Source organism: Olea europaea, unplaced genomic scaffold (genome assembly GCF_002742605.1).
Source record: "Olea europaea var. sylvestris unplaced genomic scaffold, O_europaea_v1 scaffold3760, whole genome shotgun sequence".
Lineage (NCBI taxonomy): Eukaryota > Viridiplantae > Streptophyta > Magnoliopsida > Lamiales > Oleaceae > Olea > Olea europaea.
In genome coordinates this window covers 1-18,877 of record NW_019256968.1, presented here as the reverse complement: position 1 = coordinate 18,877, position 18,877 = coordinate 1, and the positions used below count along the sequence as shown (strand labels likewise).

Sequence of the window (18,877 nt, the reverse complement as noted above, 5' to 3'; positions counted from 1 at the left end):
GCATAAACGGCAACTAATTGGACATTTACATTTTTTATTCTTTTGTATATTTTCATTCTGTTATGAATTTTTAAGGGCCCCTTCGTAAATATATGAACCTTCTCCATTAACATGACAAAATATTTGAATATGAAGTTAAAATAAATATCTTGCAAAATGGCCAGTTAAACGTTGCTCAAATTGAATTAGAGCATGAAGATTAAATAAGACTTAGCATAATATTTCATAAGCCTAGTGAAATTAGTTTTCTTTCACTATTCGGTAAACCACAAGTAGGGATGGCAAAAAATCCGTTCAAGGGTAATACCCGCCTAACTGGGTACATGGAATGGGTATGGAACGAGAGTCATTGCTCCAAAGTTGGTATGGGACGGGTACGGAAAACATAGTCACGCCCCGTTTAATATTAATTTCAAATTTAAGTTTCTATCAAACAAAAATAATAGATTTATCATCATTTTTAAAGAGAACATAAGTTGTTTTAAACAAATTGGTAAAGAAGTAATACTATTTAGTAATTAAGGACATAAAAAATAAAATTAAAAATTAAAAGAAAAAATAAATGGGGCGATAAATGGGGGCAGGAGACTTGCCCCGTCCCGCTTTAATCGAGCATGAGTATGGGGTAAGATAACAAAAATACCCGACGAGACAAGGGTGAGAATAGCCGACCCGTCTCATACCCGTCCCGTTGCCATTCATAATCACAAGCTACTTTCTTATATGTTGTTGACTAGAGATCAAAAGAAACGTCATTCAACAAATATAGAGAACCTGATTTTATTTAGGTTTTCCAAATCGAGATTTTAGTGGATTTCAAACTTCAAAATACATATAATCAAATCATTTGAAATTTCACCATATTTGAGGAGATTCTTATGGAATTTATGGAAATCTATTTAAATCCACAAAATTCGTTATTCACAGACTCCAAGACCTTTTTTATATACAAGAATATTCAAAACTCAGAAAATAATATTTGCTTAGTTGCCAAAATAAATAAATAAATAAGTAAAGACACATTTAAGGACCTTTGGTTACACATCCGCGATTAATAAGAAAACAAAAATTTATAAATTATTTTTTGACTTGTGGTTGAGAAAATTTAAAATATCCCCAAAAAAAATCTCTAAAAATCTTTTCTCTATTGAGGTCGAGAAATCAATTCCGCAAAGCGATCCAAAAAAATCACGAAAGTAGCTCTTTTACAAGTCAAACCTATTTTTCGATATAATATTTAAAAGAAAATATTTTCATTTTTCAGCCCAATTCCAATAAAAAAAAACCAAAATAATTAAAAATAGAAATGGTTAAAAAATAAATTAGGGGTTGAGAAAATTTACCTCCGTTTGAAAATAGTAAATTATGAAATAGAGATATTTTTTTTTTTTTTTTTTAAGAGTGTAAAGATAGTCAAAAATGTTGCATATCTCTCTCTCTCTATATGTATATACACACGTGAGGAAAGCTACACATTTTTTTATGATTCCGAATGTGGATTCCTATTCTTATTGGCGGCATCGATGGGAATAGATTTTACAACGTTTCGAATATAGCGATCTACAATATTGCACTAGCGAATTTCCCTCCTAGCAGGGAGAACACCAATTAAGTTGTCTAAGAACAACATTTGCATCAATTTTTTGGAACTGGTAGTTGAACAATTGGTTGCTGGATGTTCGGATATTAAAATAGAATAATTTATAGAACTATAAAGCTTTTCGACTCATTGAGACTTTGATTATATCGAGATATAATGTTAGTTTCGAGCCACTCATTCATCGAAAAACGAATTCATTTAAATGAAGGAAGTTTTCAGCTTATTTATTGCTTCCAAAGTTGATTTGCTTTACAATCATTGAAATGAAAGTGACATGTTTTCATAGGTGGAATTCAACTGTCGTCGAAATTTTGCAATTGAATTCCCTCAATAGAGAGGACATACTATAACATTTCCAGCGATTTTGTTGAGTTGTCACTTAAAAAATAAAAAAAAAATTACTCACTCCAAATTTCGAAATTTGATCTAGCAAAAGAAAACAATCTAAACAAACGTATTAAAATTTGCCTTTCTGAATCCATGATGCTATGATTTTATCCGTAAATTTCCATAGCCTAATTTGTAAAAAAAAATGAGTGATGAATTTAAAACAAAATGAACATATATAAATCTCAATCTTTTTTCTAATATAACAACTCCTTGATAGCAATGCAATGTTTAAAGAAAATCATATCATCCAATATTGAACTAGTACTATAATTTTCAACTAATGTTATTACCGAGTCTTGTTCAACAAAAGTGCAATATTATAGTTCGACGGGAAAGCGCATTTTGTGGTGTGAAGAAGATGTATATTCTTTACGATTTGTCAACAATTTCTAACAGAAACTGAGTTATGCAGAGACTTTGTATGATGTGCACATCATCTGCTTGCACAATTGCACAATAACGTCCCTAACTCTATTATAGATGATATATGGGTCTGCCAATAATGTTAACATTTCTGCAAAAATGACAACTTAGAATATTTGCTCTCCATTTTGAACATTTCTATTTAAATTTATGAAAAGTAGACATTTTTCATTTTCCACCTACCAAAAATTAATTCCATGGACTTCCCTTCAAATTAAACTAAATACATATTTACGAAATATGCATTTATCTTTGCTTATGGCACGACAAGTAAATAGTCCATATGATATCCATTGAATCCGTCTTTTTTGCCAGTTTACGTATGCGAGAAACTTTCCATTAAATAAATTAGGAAATAACAAATAACATTAAATACTTAATGGAGTGTAAGACCGAGCATCTGATAGAGGGCAAAAAAAAGACTTCTTCCAAAGAAAAAGAAGCAGTATAATTAAGAATGGTTCATTCTTGAATATAAAGTTGTTTAACTACCTGCTTTAACTTGATGACAAAATCAAAGCTACTGAACTATATATAGGCTTCTTTTTCCCGATCAAAACCAGCAGTTTCTAATCAAAGCAATTATCCCATAGACAATATTAGTCATTAATTCCATCAAGATTTCACTTTTTTAGATATTTCTTTATCCGAATTAAGCGATGAAGTCTTCCACTTGCTTCCTTTTGGCCGTTGCCCTTGTGGGTTTGGCTTCTTCATTAGTATATGCCTCTGATCCAAGCGCTCTTCAGGATTTCTGTGTTGCAGTCAATGATTCCAATGCTGCCGGTAAATATCTATTTCAAGCTTCTTTAATTGCTAATATTTTACAATATTCATATAACTCATATTATATATGACTTCGTTTTATGCAGTTTTTGTAAATGGAAAGATTTGCAAGGACCCACAGATGGTCACAGCCGACGATTTCTACTTCTCGGGTCTCAACAAGCCTGGAAATACGTCAAATTCAGTTGGATCAAGAGTGACTCAGGTGACTGTCAACCAACTAGCAGGACTTAATACCCTTGGCATTTCTTTAGTCCGCATAGACTATGCACCGCAAGGCCTTAACCCGCCCCACACGCACCCTCGTGCAACCGAGGTCCTTGTCGTAGTCGAAGGCACTCTCTATGTCGGGTTCGTGACTTCCAATCCTGCAGATCCAAACATGAAGAACAAGCTATTTACCAAAATACTACATCCAGGAGATGTTTTTGTCTTCCCTGAAGGCCTCATTCATTTCCAGTTTAATGTTGGGAAGAAGAAGGCAGTTGCATTCGCGGGTCTAAGCAGTCAAAATCCTGGAGTCATAACCATTGCAAACGCTGTTTTTGGATCAGATCCATCCATTTCTCGTGATGTTCTTACAAAGGCATTCCAGGTTGATAAGAATGTGATTAAATATCTTCAATCACAGTTCTAGGAAGGGAAAAGATGGCATCCATTTTTAGTAGTAATCTAAGGTATATTTATTTGGGGTCCTGATGTAATAAAGTGCATTTATGCTCTAAGAATCTTTATTAAGAATAAATGGTGATATAGTATTTATATAATTGCGTCATAATTCTGTCAGTCTGCATAAATTGAATGGCGAAAGATATATTTATGGGTTGCTGTCTTGTTGTAATGTTTGGAATTTAATAATAGTTGTGAGCTAATATGGAATAAATTAATGGGGGCTGTAATGAATTAGAAATAACTTTGTATGATAACATTTTATTGGCCAAAAGTTTATTATTTTCGAGATCTTTTTTCCTATTTTAGTGGAAATTGGCATAAATGGCAACAAATCGGACATTTACAGTTTTTTTATTCTTTTGCATATTTTCATTCTGGTATCACTTTATAAGGACCATTTATAAAATATACAAGCACGAACCATCTCTATTAACATGACAAGATATTTGAATGTGAAGTTAACATAAATATCTTGCAATACAGTTGACTACACGGGGATCAACTTAAATTAGAGGATGAAAATGAAATAAGACAAAGCATAATGTTATGTAAACATGGTGAAATTAGTCCCTTTCACAATTTGATAAATCACGAGCTACTTTCTTATGTTGTTGACTAGAGGTCAAAAGAAACGTCATTCGACAAAGATGGAGAACGTCTTTTTATTTAATTTTCATGAAAATTCCCTTTAAACTTATTCCAAAAAATCAAATAAAGACACATTTATGGATCTTATTGCTCCATGGTAGACCAGATTACATATCTTTGGTAAATAATAAAATAAAAAATTCTACAAGTTATTCTTTGACTGGCAGTTGAGAAAAATTAAAATAATATCCAAAAAAATGAAAATTGAAAAACGAGAACTCTAAAAGTATTGAAACTTTTCTCTACTAAGGTCGAGATGCAAATAGCGATCCAAAAAAAAATAAAAAAAAAAATCCCAAAAGTGGTTCTTTTACAAGTCTAACCTGTTTTCTCATGTAATAAGTAAAAGAAAATCTTTTCCACCATATTCTAATAAAAACCCAAAATAATTAAAAATAGAAATGCTTAAAAATTAATTAGGGGTTGACGAAATTTACATCAGCTCAGAAAAATAAAAAAAAAGTAAACTATGAAGTAGAGATAAAAATAAAAAATAAAATAAAATTAAGAGAACAGAGTCAAAATTCTTATGTATTTTATTGAGAATCAAAACCTTATATTTATATGGTATAATTAGGACAGCATGAATGCGATTTTTATTCACAAATAGTATTTAATTTTCACAAGTCTCCCTCGAACTCAAATGTATATATATGGTTGTAATATACTATTCAATATCTTGAGTTTGATTCCAAATTAGCATGATGTCACTATTTTGATTGAACAATGAGTGAGACATGCATCATTCTGTTTCTAATTACCTACGAATAGTACTTATACGTGAGAAAGGCCACATATATTCAATGATTGCCAACGAGGATTCATAGTCTCATCAAAGGAACTCTATGAACAGATCTTATGACATTTCCACTATAACGATCTCTGGTATTACACTAACGAATTTCCATCTTAAAATGGAGAACACCAATTAAGTTGTCTAAAGTAACTTTTGCATCGATTCTTTGGGACCGATACTTGAAAAATTGGTTGCAACAAGTTTGGAAAGTATAATAGACTAGTTAAAGAGCCATAGAGCTTTTTGACCATCGAGACTTCGATCATGTCCATATATAATGTTGAGTTCGAACTTCTCATTCATCGAAAACGACTTCATTTGAATGAAGGAAGGTTTTAGTTTATCTATTGAATTGAAAGTTGATTGTTTTGCAAGCATCGAAATGAAAGTGATAAGCTCATAAGTGGAATGCAACTATCATTGAGATTTTGCAATTGCTTGCATTCCCTGGATGGAAATTACATACTACAATGATTCCAACAATTTTGTCGATACTCACTTCAAGAATTTTTCGTTTGCTGCAAATAGAGAGATTTGATTAATATATATATATGAGTGACGACTTTAAAACAAAATGTACGTAGATAACACTACAAAAAATAATCAATTTCGCGATAAAAAATGTTGTCGCAAAAATTGAGATTTTGTTGTAAATGTAATTTAGCGACAACAAGATGCTTGTTGCGGGCATTGTCACGCTATATGAGTCACGGAATGTAATCTGCATTAACTTTCTCTTGTTCATTGTATTAATAAATTTACAACATTATTTGTTTGACGCGGAAAGTACGAAATAGCAACAAGATATTTTTCGCAATAATATCGTCGCCATTCATATTTGTCGCGAAAAATTAATAGGGCATCAACTACTTGTCGCGACGATTATTGCAATAAAATTTTTGCGAATAAAGTATTTGTTGACAATATTATTTAAACGTATAAATTTTGCTACTTATTCTATTTTGCAATAGCACATAATCGTAGTGACATATCTTTAATAACAGGTCATGTTTGTCGCGAAATATGATTAACAATGCATTTGATATGTCGCGCAATATATTTTAAGATATTCAACATTTGTAGTACAAGTCAAATTTTAATGTAAAACTAACTAAAAACATACATAAAATTGCAAATATATCCATTTAATTCCTTCTTTCTAAAATTCTAAACAACATAAATGAAACTCGAATACAAGAATTGGTACAACTATTGAAATACTGTGTTCCGTAAATGGAATAACTTCCTTCCAGCTAAGGAAAAAATATGTAATCTATGCACAAATTAGAGTTAATATAAACATATCCTACTTATCCAAAACAACCTACTGTCCTTGAGCGCTCTTGGCTTCAAAAGCTACAGCTACATCTTTGGATCGGGAAACAACTTTCATCTTGGCATTTACCTGTAAAATGAATTGGCATCCGTGAATTATTATTATTATTATTAGACCACATGAAGAAAGAAAGAAATGGATACACATTTACCTTATCTGGATCATTAATATCATGGAGTTGATACGTCATCTAGTTGGGTAAATCTGTCTTATAATCCAGATCTAAAAATATTCCCTGCAACGATCTTGAGTGAGTAGCTGAGCAATGCTGTTAAAACTTGTATAATCCCATAGTTTTTTTCTACCTAATAATAATAACAGCAAACACCATAGTGAACGTAGTATTTAACATGCAAACATTAATTTTCCAAATGATTTCTGAATTGGTAAACAAAAAGCACTTTTGGCATAACCTATTCTAAATTATAATTGCTACAAGTTTTTTAAAAAAAAATGCTAGTTTATTAGGTTTGTATTAATGTTAGAACTAATAAACTTATTTTAGCTACATTTGCTAGCTTATTAGCTTTGAAAACTTTTTTGATTTCATGGCATAGAACGTACAACCACTGGTGGATCCAGGTGGTGGTGAGCTAGGGCGGCCGCCCAGCTGGATTCGTCGGGAACTTTTTTTTGTTGACAGTAGTTGATATAAGCATTTATATATATTTGATAATTCACATTTGTTCTCAACATCTCTAGTAGCTCATTTGGTTAAAGCCTCTACTTTTAAAATTAAGGTGCAAGGTTCGAATCTCTGCATAACCAAATTTATTGTCACAATTTTTACTAAAACTAAAGCCAGAGAGAGGAGATTCGAACCTGTAACATATCATTAAAGTTATTGAAAGTTCAACCACCATGGCACTCAATGAATTTTGATATTAAGTTTAACAGAATAATATATATTTTGTTTTAGTTGTTTTAATGCAATTGGTTGAATTCAAACCTATGTTCTTTGCTTTGAATTATAGGAAACCATTTGATGAAATCCGTGACAACTTCTAACAAAAATATATATGTTCAATTGTTTTCAAAATAATTATTATATTTAATATTTAATATTTTATTATGGTCAACTGTTAACGTCCGTCCGTACTCACTCAAAATTCTAGATTCGCCATTGCATACAACCCTCATATTTGTATAAAGATGCCTTACGAATTCTTCAAAAAGTTGAAGAATAAACTATAACATAGTCATATGGCATCTACAAGATCTGTTTGTATAGTGTATTGGCAGAATGCATGGGCTAATAAACTATTTCACCCCTATAGAGGTATGATTCATTAATTCTAGTGCTTGTAAATATGTTACTAAAAACAAGTTCATGAAATTTTTAAATCAAGCAAGTGAAACGAAAACAAATTCTTAAACTTCATCGAGATAAAAAAAAAAAAAAGTTCGTTTTTTGTTATAAGATGAAAACATATAAAGACAAATCGTGAAATGAGTAGCAACATAATGAAACACAAAAAATGGCAATTAAATGGAATGCCGCTAGAAGGCCAATTATCAAATTCTTCAATATTAATTTCTTTAATGCTAAAATCTTGTTGAGTTCACAAGAACTAATTGACCACTTTTAAATCAAGCTTCATCTTCCTAATTTACAGCATTGAATGACTGATTTGTCCTCCATTGCTGAAGTTACTAGTGAAAACCAAAAGAATCCAAATTCATTACACTGCTGGGATTTTCCAGAAAAGAAAAGCAAAATTATGCTTCCTACTTTGAAGAAAATGGAGAAAGGGATTTTCAAAGGACCGATAAAATTAAACCCATTTTAGAACTTTTCAAGATACTCATCTACAGAGCCAGTTTTCCCATAAATCTCAAAACAACATACATGTATGACAAGTAAAGATCAACTTACACGCAAAGATTTGAAGAAAATGAACAGAATAGCAAAGAACTGAATTTATAACTTCTCAAGAAGCTCATAATAGAACCAATTTTCGATACATCTTAGAGAACATACCAAAAAATTAATAAAAACCCAGCCGGGTATATGGGGAAATGCATGAAAATAACCCAAATATGTTAGCCATTTTCCAAAATAGCCTTTGACTTTTATAAACATTTTGAACTACCTAAAACACCCTTTAACAAATATTAAAAAACAACCCTTTATCTAATAAAAATCTTCTATTTAAGTCTTTAAAAAAATCTAACAAGTAATTTTTCTAAAAATTTGTGAGAATTATTAATGAATAATTATAAAATAGAAAAACCCAAATATAAGAGAGGACCATATAATATAAAAAAGGTTGTTAAAAATAAAAAAGAAATTAAGTTTGAAAAAGAAATTGATAAGATAGAATATCATTTTTTTTATATATTTTATGTTGAAGATAAATTTTTTCTAGAAATTTTATAAAGCTTTTATTATAAAAATTTTAATCTTGATCAAAACTAATTAAAATTTAAAAAAAAAATTATATTACATATTAGAATGAAATCTTTAGCCAAATGAAAATAAAATAAAATTAACACTTGTTACAAAAAAATTGAAGAACATTTCAAAATAAAAAAATTAAGACAACAAGCAAAGAGTATTGGAAAATATAATAAAAAGCAACGTGGCGAAATACGTCACAAAAACTTAATAAAAACGTACATTTGAGGCATTTTGTAAGATGTATTGCACGTTGCCGTATCCTTATACTCTAAGACAACATTAGAGCCTACAACATACCAGTGAGTGATGTGAAAGACCTACGACAATATTTTTTGTCCGTTGCACAAAATAGTTTTTCTTCTAACGATTTTTTCTTCCATTTATAGAATTTTTAGCAACAAATATTTATTTTCGCAAAAAGCAGACCCTATTTCATCACAAACACTTTGTTGCAAAAAATAAAAGTTTGTCGCCATAAGTTTCCCACCAAAAATATTTTGACACCTTGTTTCTCTACTTTTTTTTGCGACAATCTTTATTATTTGTCGCTCATTCTCATATTTCACGACAACTTTTAATGTCGTTTTATATTTTTTTATACTTATTTTATTCGCATCAATCTTTGCGACAAATCTTAAAAACGTGACGCGCTAAATCACTTATTGCTACAACTTTTCGTACATCGCAAATCTCTTGATGCAAAATAACGTTTTTGTAGTAATGATATTTGGCTATGTGCTGCATTCATCAGACTTGTTTCTTCATACGATTGCTTTTTTACTTCTTGGATGGTGACAAGCAGTATACTGGTCAGTGAATGGTAGCGGTATACTAGTCGGTAAAGGGTGCTTCGGTCAACGGAGGCGCGGCGGCGGGAGGGAGGGTTTGGAACGAATTGATTTTTCCTTTCCTGCAGCCAGTTTTGTATCACTGTGGTTTTGATCTACTTTTTCCCTTTTTGTTTAGTTTAATATTGTTTTTTTTTATTGTATTTTAAGTGTCAACTCAGCAAATTCAAATCCCTATTTTCTAACATGGTTTTTAAACCTCGATGAGTAGCATTATTGATTGGAAAAATACCGTGGAGAGTAAGCTGTCTATTTTGCCCTCAAATTCTAATTGAGGTACAAGTGCCAGCCACCTATGGAAAGTGAAGGGCATTAATGGAAGGTAAAAAAATTGTAAATGTCACGTCAAAGCTATATGGCATGGGGAATGAGTTAATGTAAGAGGAAAGGTGAGTTTGTCTTGTTTGGGGCCCACAATTGTCTGAAAACCTTTGAAAAATATTGACAAAGAATGGGGGCCAAACAAGCTGAAAAATTCACACTGTTTAGATTTGAGGTAAATAATGAATGTATAAGGAAATTTGGATAACTCATTACAATAATTATACTTTTTACCGATGTTCTAAAAAGCACGCATAAGCGCCGTCTAGAGGCAAGATTTGGACGAAATGCTACGCCTTGACAATGAATGCCTAGTGGCGCTGTATTAATTTTTTTTCTTAAAAGTCTTTTATTTGACTTAAGCTTCAAGTTTTTAAATAAATTTTATCTGTACGAAAGTCAAAAATGAATACACGTTAGAAAATATCAAGTAGGACTTGTTTAGTTGAAATTGAAAACTACAAAAAATAGTTCAATTTTTGCATTTTGAAAACTTGGAAATTGTATAATTGACTAATTGTAAGAATTATTAATTAAATATATTATTTTAGATGTTTGGTATATATTATTTTAATTACTAAACGATTTTTAAAATGATTAAAAATTTAAAATAATATTAAAATTAAGAAAGAAATTTTTTGTGTCTAGCTCTTTAAGACTAGTAAAGTTTGAAACTTTATATTGTTAAGCACTTAATGAATCATGCTAAGAGCCTTTTGATCCTTCCTCTTAGGGTCTATGCAATCTAGACTTTCTAAATATTTTTGTAGATTTGAATATTATGTCAAAGTAAGCAGTTAGTAAGTCATTAATCTCGCCCTTACATAAATTCAAACGTGTTTACTATACGTAAAGGAGATATGTCGTAAGGGCAGGCATTTCTACTAATGCATGGAAAAAGTCCAAAAAGGCAAATGTTATATTAAGGCATCATGATGTGCCTAGCTACATCTCTTTAAAATCACAATTATTTCATATTTAAAATCCATATGAATAATTGATTGTAATGTGGAGAATGGAAAATGACGATTGACTAATTTCCTGGGAGGTGAACCAAGGAAAAAGTAGGATGTGACATCTTAACCATTGATTTTTTATTTTATTATTATTTTAATTCTCCCTATAGCTTGTGTAAATTAACAAACCAACTTATTTGGATTACAGAATATATTTGAGCATTTGATCGTGAAATGATTTGATTTATATAAATTTTATTGAGAACAAGTAAAACAGATGATTTTGAAGTGGTCCAATATTTTACACATTGATCTTGTTAAATCTTCTGTGTTTTGGAGAAGAAGCGTTCTTCAACAGCTAATGCTTTTTCTTTTTCTTTTTTTAATACCCAGTTAAATTAGTATATTTGCATCTTCTTGCTCTTCCAGTCTTTCTGTCATCAATTAGTCAAATTAATTGAAAGAGTTAAATATCGGTAGCTTCAAAAGGATATTGAAAAACAAACAAGCAAATGGGAGGTAATTTTCAACATTGTAAGTCAATTGATCGAGATTATATGCAGTGTATAGTTATCATTTTAAATTACCAGTTGTACTAATATAGGGATTTGGGGTTCTTTTGCCAAAGGTATCCTATTGTAGCAGTTCGTGTATTATTTTGCACAATTCACATAATAACCTGGCTAACTATTGTAACACTTCATGTTAAATTTTCTAGTTAATCATGACATAAGATTCTCTGTGAGTACGTAGACTAAGTAGAGTTTCACAAATTAAGTCGTAAAGTAATATGCTGACAACAAAACAATTTATTGAGTATTATAAATTGATTGCACAAAAATTCAGAAATATGCTTCAAGAAACATAGATTACATGTGAATGCAAGTTCTTCGAAGATCTTTATTACCCCAGAAACCATACAAGACTACAACAGAGACATTTCTCAATATTTATTTAGTTATTTATTAAAACCCACAAGATATATGTTGAAAAGGCTAAACTCAATATAAATATTTGTTTTCTAGTCGATGTTCCACCAGAACTGTCCTTGAAGATATTTAATTACGTTCGCGTCAACCTGAAAAGCTTTGGTGAGAACATCAAGATTAATTGGAGGGTCTGATCCAAAAACAACATTTGCAATAGTGATGACTCCTGGATTTTGGCTGCTTAGACCAACAAATACAATGGCATTAGTCTTCCCCACATTAAATTGGAAATGAATGAGACCTTCTGGAAATACAAAGACGTCTCCAGGATACAAAGTCTTTGTAAAGAGTTTGTTCTTCATGTTTGGATCTGCTGGGTTCGATGTCACGAATCCAACATAGAGAGTGCCCTCCACAACAACAATAACCTCAGTACCCCTAGGGTGAGTGTGTGGCGGGTTGAGGCCGTAGGGTGCATAGTCAATACGAACTAAAGAGATGCCAAGAGTGTTGAGTCCTGGTAATTGGTTGACATTCACTGGTGTGACTTTTGATCCAAGAGGATTTGATGTATTCCCAGGCATATTCAAACCTGGAAAGAAGAAATCATCGGCACTAACCATGTTTGGATCCTTGCAAATCTTTCCATTCACAAAAACTGCAAGAAATACAGAAGCCATTGTTAAGCCTTATACATATATATATTGCCAACATAATTTAGTACATAAAATGTACCGAGAATTGTCATGAATATCTCAAAGAAACTGCATTGCAAGTCTAGTATCTAGGAGAGAAAGTATTCTATAGTTGAGTAGTTAGCGTATTTCACACAGGGTTAACATTGTTATTCTAGCAGTGTAAAATGCATTTACCCTTTGCTTCATCGTCCTTAACAGCAACACAGAAATCCTGTAGGGGGGCAGGATCGGATGCATGGGTAAGTGAAACTAGTGAGATAAGAAGAACGACAATTAGTAAGCGAACAGCCATGTTGAATACAACTGATATTTGTGGTTTGTAGATGCTTATTTTGTGAGAGAGGACTGCTATTTATAGCAGCTCTTCCTGTCTGAATTAGTCATCCACTAATCTTTTCAACACATAATTTTGCCAAGTCCTGGAAACATAATTAAATGTATATTTTCAAGAGTAGATAAGTTCTAAACAACTAACATTGTCAAAATTTCTTTCTTCTGGAAGTGTTCTCATTTAGTACTAATCATTGACTGAATCGTGATTAACTAGCCACTCTGAAAAATTCATAATGTGAGGTTTGAATTAAATACGAAGTGATTAATCTGCCATTCTTTGTAATCACTAGGAAAAAATTTTTATTAGAGAAAATAAAAATGCAAATGGGAAAATATGATTTCCATAATACCCATTGCACCATGCACAAACTAGAAAATGACGGTTTTTATTATCTTATATGTTGATAGTGCGTTTTCTACGATGGATTAAAATGTGGAAATCATTGATAATTCATTACTTGGCTGGCTAATGTAATTGTTCATTAGCCAGCCAGTCTGTTAACTTCTCTTTTGCAAGTGAAAATGGATATTATTCACTTTCCAAGTCTTTAATAATTTAAGAAGAAATTGTCGTTCATCAACATTTAGCACTGTCTATCAAAATTTTCTACGTGGAAATGGCAGTTTTATATATCTCACTTGCAGTATACTTCAAACTGGCCTTGTAATCAAGCATGGCAAACTTACGAAAAGTTTTTAACACTCGAAAAGTTATGAACATTTTACTCTAAATATCGTTTTATTTTTTGGGTCATGTAATCATTAATTGAGAAAGTGCAAACAAAATTTCACATTGGCTGCGCGCAACGTAAATAATGAATTTATAAGACAATTGGACTAATCTTGCCTCTAGGCTATAGAACCCTAATTCTCTGCATAATACAACTGGAATTTTGTTATAATAATTAAAATGCATTTAGACTCGATCAGTTGACTTACAATGTTGAAAATTACTCTCGGACAAGTTCTAAAAGATGCAAATATATTCAATTATTTTTTAATAGGAATAAGAAAACTGAAAATTTATTAGCTGTTGAAGAACATTTGTTCTCCCAAACATAGAAGACTTCGCAAGATCAAATTGTGTACTATAAATGATTTACATTAAAAGTAGATCTCTCATAAAATTAATATCATCCATGTNGAACAATTAGAAAAAATTTATGGAGAAAACTCATTATTATTTTGGAAACCATATCATCCTAAAGCTAAAATAGAATTAACAGAGAGTGTTATAATAAGAGTTAGACCAATGATGTATACTTTACAGGATATGCAAGAATTTAAAATTCAAATAAAAGAACCATTAGAACAAAAGTTAATTAGATCCAGTAATGGACCTCATAGCTGTCCAGTTTTTATGGTTATGAAACATTCTGAGCAAATTAGAGGAAAAGCTAGAATGATAATAAACTATAAAGAATTAAATAAGAGGAAAAGCTAGAATGATAAAAAACTATAAAGAATTAAATAAATATACTAAATTTGATGGTTACTTTTTACCAAATAAAGAAGTCCTAATAAACCTTGCAAAAGGAAAACAATATTATTCCAAATTTGATTGTAAATCAGGATTTTGGCAAATAAAAATGGAAGAAGATAGTATACAATATACAGCTTTTAGTACACCTCAAGAAAAATATAAATGGTTAGTTATGCCATTTGGTTTAAAAAATGCACCACAAATATTTCAAAAAAAATGGATAATATATTCAAAAAGTATAGTGATTTTCTTATTATTTATATTGATGATATACTAATATGCTCTAATAATAAAAAAGAGCATATGAATCATTTATTACAATTCATAAATGAATGCAAAAAGGAAGTGATTGTACTTTCTAAAAAAATATATATAATAGAGAAACAAGAAATAGATTTTCTAGGATTATCAATGATAGAAAGGGAATAAAATTACAAACTCATATATCTAAAAAGATAGAAAGCTTTCCAGATGAATTAAAATCCAAAGAACAAATACAAAAATTTTTAGGATGTTTAAACTATGCTAAAAGATTTATTGAAAATCTCTCAAAAAAGAGACATAAGATACAAATTCTACGTAGGAAAACAAATACTAAATGTTGGAATAAAAAACATACTGAAATTGTTAAATCATTAAAAGAAGAATGTAAAAATTTACCAAAATTGAGATTACCAGATGAAAAAGATAATCTAATTGTCAATACTGATGCCTCGGATAAATATTGGGCAGCTATATTAAAAAAACAGATTTAAATGAAATATGTAGATATTCAAGTAGAACTTTTAACCAAGCATAAATAAATTATACTACTCATGAAAAAGAATTATTAGCAATTATTAGAGGAATAAAAAAAAATTTCATTATTCCTTTTATCTAAAAAAATTGTTGTTGAAACTGATAATTCTCAAGTTGCAGGACTTATTAGAACTAAGTTACCTATGGAACCTCAATATAGAAGGTTACACAGATGGCAAGCATATTTATCATTCTACAATTTTGATATTGTTCATACTAAAGGAATAAATAATTATCTTGCAGATTTTCGAGCAGGAATATCGAATTTGGAGATGGATAATATCAAAAATTCATTAATAGACGTCAACAGACGAATGAAATTCCTCATGGAAGAATTTGAAGATGTGAAAATTGAAATTGAGCCGTTAGAGGAAATGGCAAAATCTATCCAACAAAATGTCAAATTGTTGGTGGAAATCTCTAATTCTCATTCCAAATATACCAAAGAATTGAATGACAGAATTGTTGATATTACTTCACAATTCGAGTCATTAGATACCAAACAGGAAATACCAATTGATACAATTTCAAAAATACAAACAGGTACACAGTCAGGAAGCAGTAGTGGACTCAGCAATATCAAACGAGACATAGCAAGTCCCCGGAAGGTAACTATAAAAAATGGTGATGAACATACAAGAGTTATAAGAATCAAAACTGATGAAGATAATGATACCCCTTTATCATCAAAAGAAGAAAAATATAGATCATTTGCCAAAATTGTTTATGAATTGGAAGAAAATGAGTCATATTTTATTGCATTGGGAGATCATGTTTATCCCAGATTAATAATTACCAAAGATGCAGACCCTTTCATGGTCAAAATGGCAGCAGATTATGGATTTCTGGATTTGATCTATCCAGGAAAAGACTTAAAAGAAATTGGAAATTTTGATGATATATTCAGGGCAGAAGTTTCAAAATTTGCCCAAGGAAGGTCGATTTATATCAAATTTTATTCAATAAGTCCAGAAATTGATGGAAGGATATACTATCCTGCTGAACATATTATTACAATTGGATATGTTGGTCGAGATTTCCAGATTGAAGTTGGTCGAAATAATAAACCATTACCTAAAATCAATAAATTATGGATAAAATCTTGAAGAGTTTTGGGGATGAAAGTTCTTTACAACATTGCAAAGAACTTATATGATAAAAAATTCAGATGCTTGTGTCAATATGAAGGATGGACACTCCTTACAAATAATGGAAAAGAAAAATCTACCATTTTGAAAGAATATATCCAGAAATTTGATACTTATCAAATTAGTGGAAGTCCAACAACAATCCAAGAATCATGCAGATTGAGGGAGTGCCCCACATGTAAACAAAATTGAAAGATTGATGGATGGAAAAGAACCTACCACTACCAAAGCATCTGGCCAGCTGCATAAGAAGCCAAAGATGGAAAAGCAATAATAAAAAAGTATCTAGCCAGCTGCATATGAAGCCAACGATGAAAAGGCAATAATAGAAGAAAAGATGCCACTTTGATAAAAAAGCAAAAAATGCATGTGAAAATGTAGACCCCAAAAGGAAAAGAATAGAGAGGCATGTGAGCCTTTTTTCAAAATTCTGATATATGCAATGATGTAATAGATCAATAACAGTGAGTTTGAGTCATGTACAAATAGAGGTCTTTGAGGAAAGAATGGATCATCTCGAGTTAGAAACCATTCTCTTTCCTTAAGCTTTCTTCAAAACCAGTTTTTCTGGAAACCCCTTGTATACAATAGAAATCTTGTATAAATCATTATAGAAATAAAATCCCAATCTTTTGATATCAGAAAAATATGAGTTTCTAAGCTTCCTATCCCATAGATTCTTGATAGATTGAAGAAGATAATTTCTTTTTTACTTTAACAAAGAGAGAATTTTCTTTACTTAAGATCTTTACTCTTAATTCTAAGAAAAGATACAGTAAGGGCAGAAGCTAAAATAGCAGAATTCCGATTGAGGTAAAAGGCCGTTTGAGGGAGTAGTTTGCAGATTCAGAGCCTGAAGGTCACTCGGTTCTAAAAATACAGATTTAAGATCAAAAGTAAGGTAAAATTATTGTCTTTGTTAAATTTAGAAAGAATTCTTCTAATATCTTGAAAGAATCGTAGGGATTATTACTTTTCATATTTGCAAAAAACTTATCTAACATGTTATTATTATTCATAAAGCTTGCAAGGAATTATCTGAATAATGCCAGGTTATACAATTAAAGGATTAGATAATCTGTTAGAAAAACTATTAAGGAAAATAAGAAATATTTTTGCTCAACTAGAAACTATGGATATTTCATCTAAGGAATATGATAATCCTAGTGAATTACATGACAATTATATTACAGATTATGCTAATTTATTAGATCAAAGGATGGAACTATATATTAAAACTCGAAATGAAAGAAATAGAGGAATTTTAGAACTATCCCAATAAATTAAGGATATCTTGTGCAAAATATAACAAATCCTTTGATTAAGGGTATTATAGACATTTTACCAAAAATGAATAGTGGCAGGTCATTTAGAAAAATCTCCCCGGGTATATGTAGGAATGTGGATAAAGAATCAAATTTTAGAGTCTTACATAAGAAATGTTTGAGAAAAAGCATGACAACTGTTCGAAGAATCAGGAGGCCACACGTATCAACCTTTTGAGAAATCTAAATATCTATATCCCCGAACTCTCATTTTTACAATCCATACGCAGTACACTCTAATCACAAATTATCCTTAAGAACTGCACAAAGCTTTTAGACTAATGGATGTGTAGCCGCTTTTTGAGAGAGAGTAGATTGTTTTCATCTAACCCTAATTTGAGAGGCTCTTCCTTTATACAGGGATCCAACGCTTGTTATTGGATCTTTATAATCTACGGTCCAGATCTATCCTGACTTAGAGAAAGTGTGTTTTCAAGCGGAAGGACAAACTAAAATTTTGCTACATTTTTAATGTGATTTTAATTTTATTCTTATTAGCAACGAAATTTTACCACTGGAAATATTTTAATATAGTTTACATAATTTCGAATTGGATCAAGTTGGTGCCGTCTTTGCAACAATTTGAACTAGCAACAATTTCAACATGTCTTCGCATGCTAATAATATATGAATTATGATTTATTTATTTATTTATTTACTTTAAGTGTTGAGACATCTATTTTTCATAATGGATTGGTACAAAACAATTCTTTTTGTAAGTTACTATGTGATTGAAAGTTTAATCATCTAATGATTTTTTTTATATATTTTTTGTTGAAGATAAATTTTTTCTAGAAATTTTATAAAGCTTTTATTATAAAAATTTTAATCTTGATCAAAACTAATTAAAATTTTTTTAAAAAATTATATTACATATTAGAATGAAATCTTTAGCCAAATGAAAAAAAAAAAATTTAACACTTGTTACAAAAAAATTAAAGAACATTTCAAAATAAAAAATTAAGACAACAAGCAAAGAGCATTGG

General features: G+C 30.5%; 2 protein-coding genes across 4 annotated transcripts in view; one reads left to right on the top strand and one right to left on the bottom strand.

The window, feature by feature from the left end:
- LOC111386895 (putative germin-like protein 2-1) overlaps positions 1-4,025 on the top strand; it is a 7,538-nt gene extending 3,513 nt beyond the window's left edge. The window contains exons 1-2 of one of the 3 annotated variants that reach the window (XM_023011393.1): positions 2,968-3,199; positions 3,286-4,025. In XM_023011393.1, the coding sequence (XP_022867161.1) occupies positions 3,073-3,199; positions 3,286-3,836 (678 nt within the window). In that variant the 5' untranslated portion in view covers positions 2,968-3,072 and the 3' untranslated portion in view covers positions 3,837-4,025. Of the gene's footprint in view, positions 1-2,967; positions 3,200-3,285 lie in introns of those variants that run through there. The other 2 variants (XM_023011394.1, XM_023011395.1) reach the window with 2 other exon arrangements.
- A 7,982-nt stretch (positions 4,026-12,007) lies between these two features.
- Positions 12,008-13,111, bottom strand: LOC111386893 (germin-like protein subfamily 1 member 19). The gene is made up of 2 exons (XM_023011392.1): positions 12,979-13,111; positions 12,008-12,764 (listed from the first exon to the last, which is right to left on the bottom strand). Exons 1-2 carry the CDS (start codon positions 13,094-13,096, stop codon positions 12,199-12,201), a joined length of 684 nt encoding a protein of 227 aa, XP_022867160.1. The 5' UTR covers positions 13,097-13,111; the 3' UTR covers positions 12,008-12,198.
- Between the last annotated feature and the right edge of the window lie 5,766 nt (positions 13,112-18,877).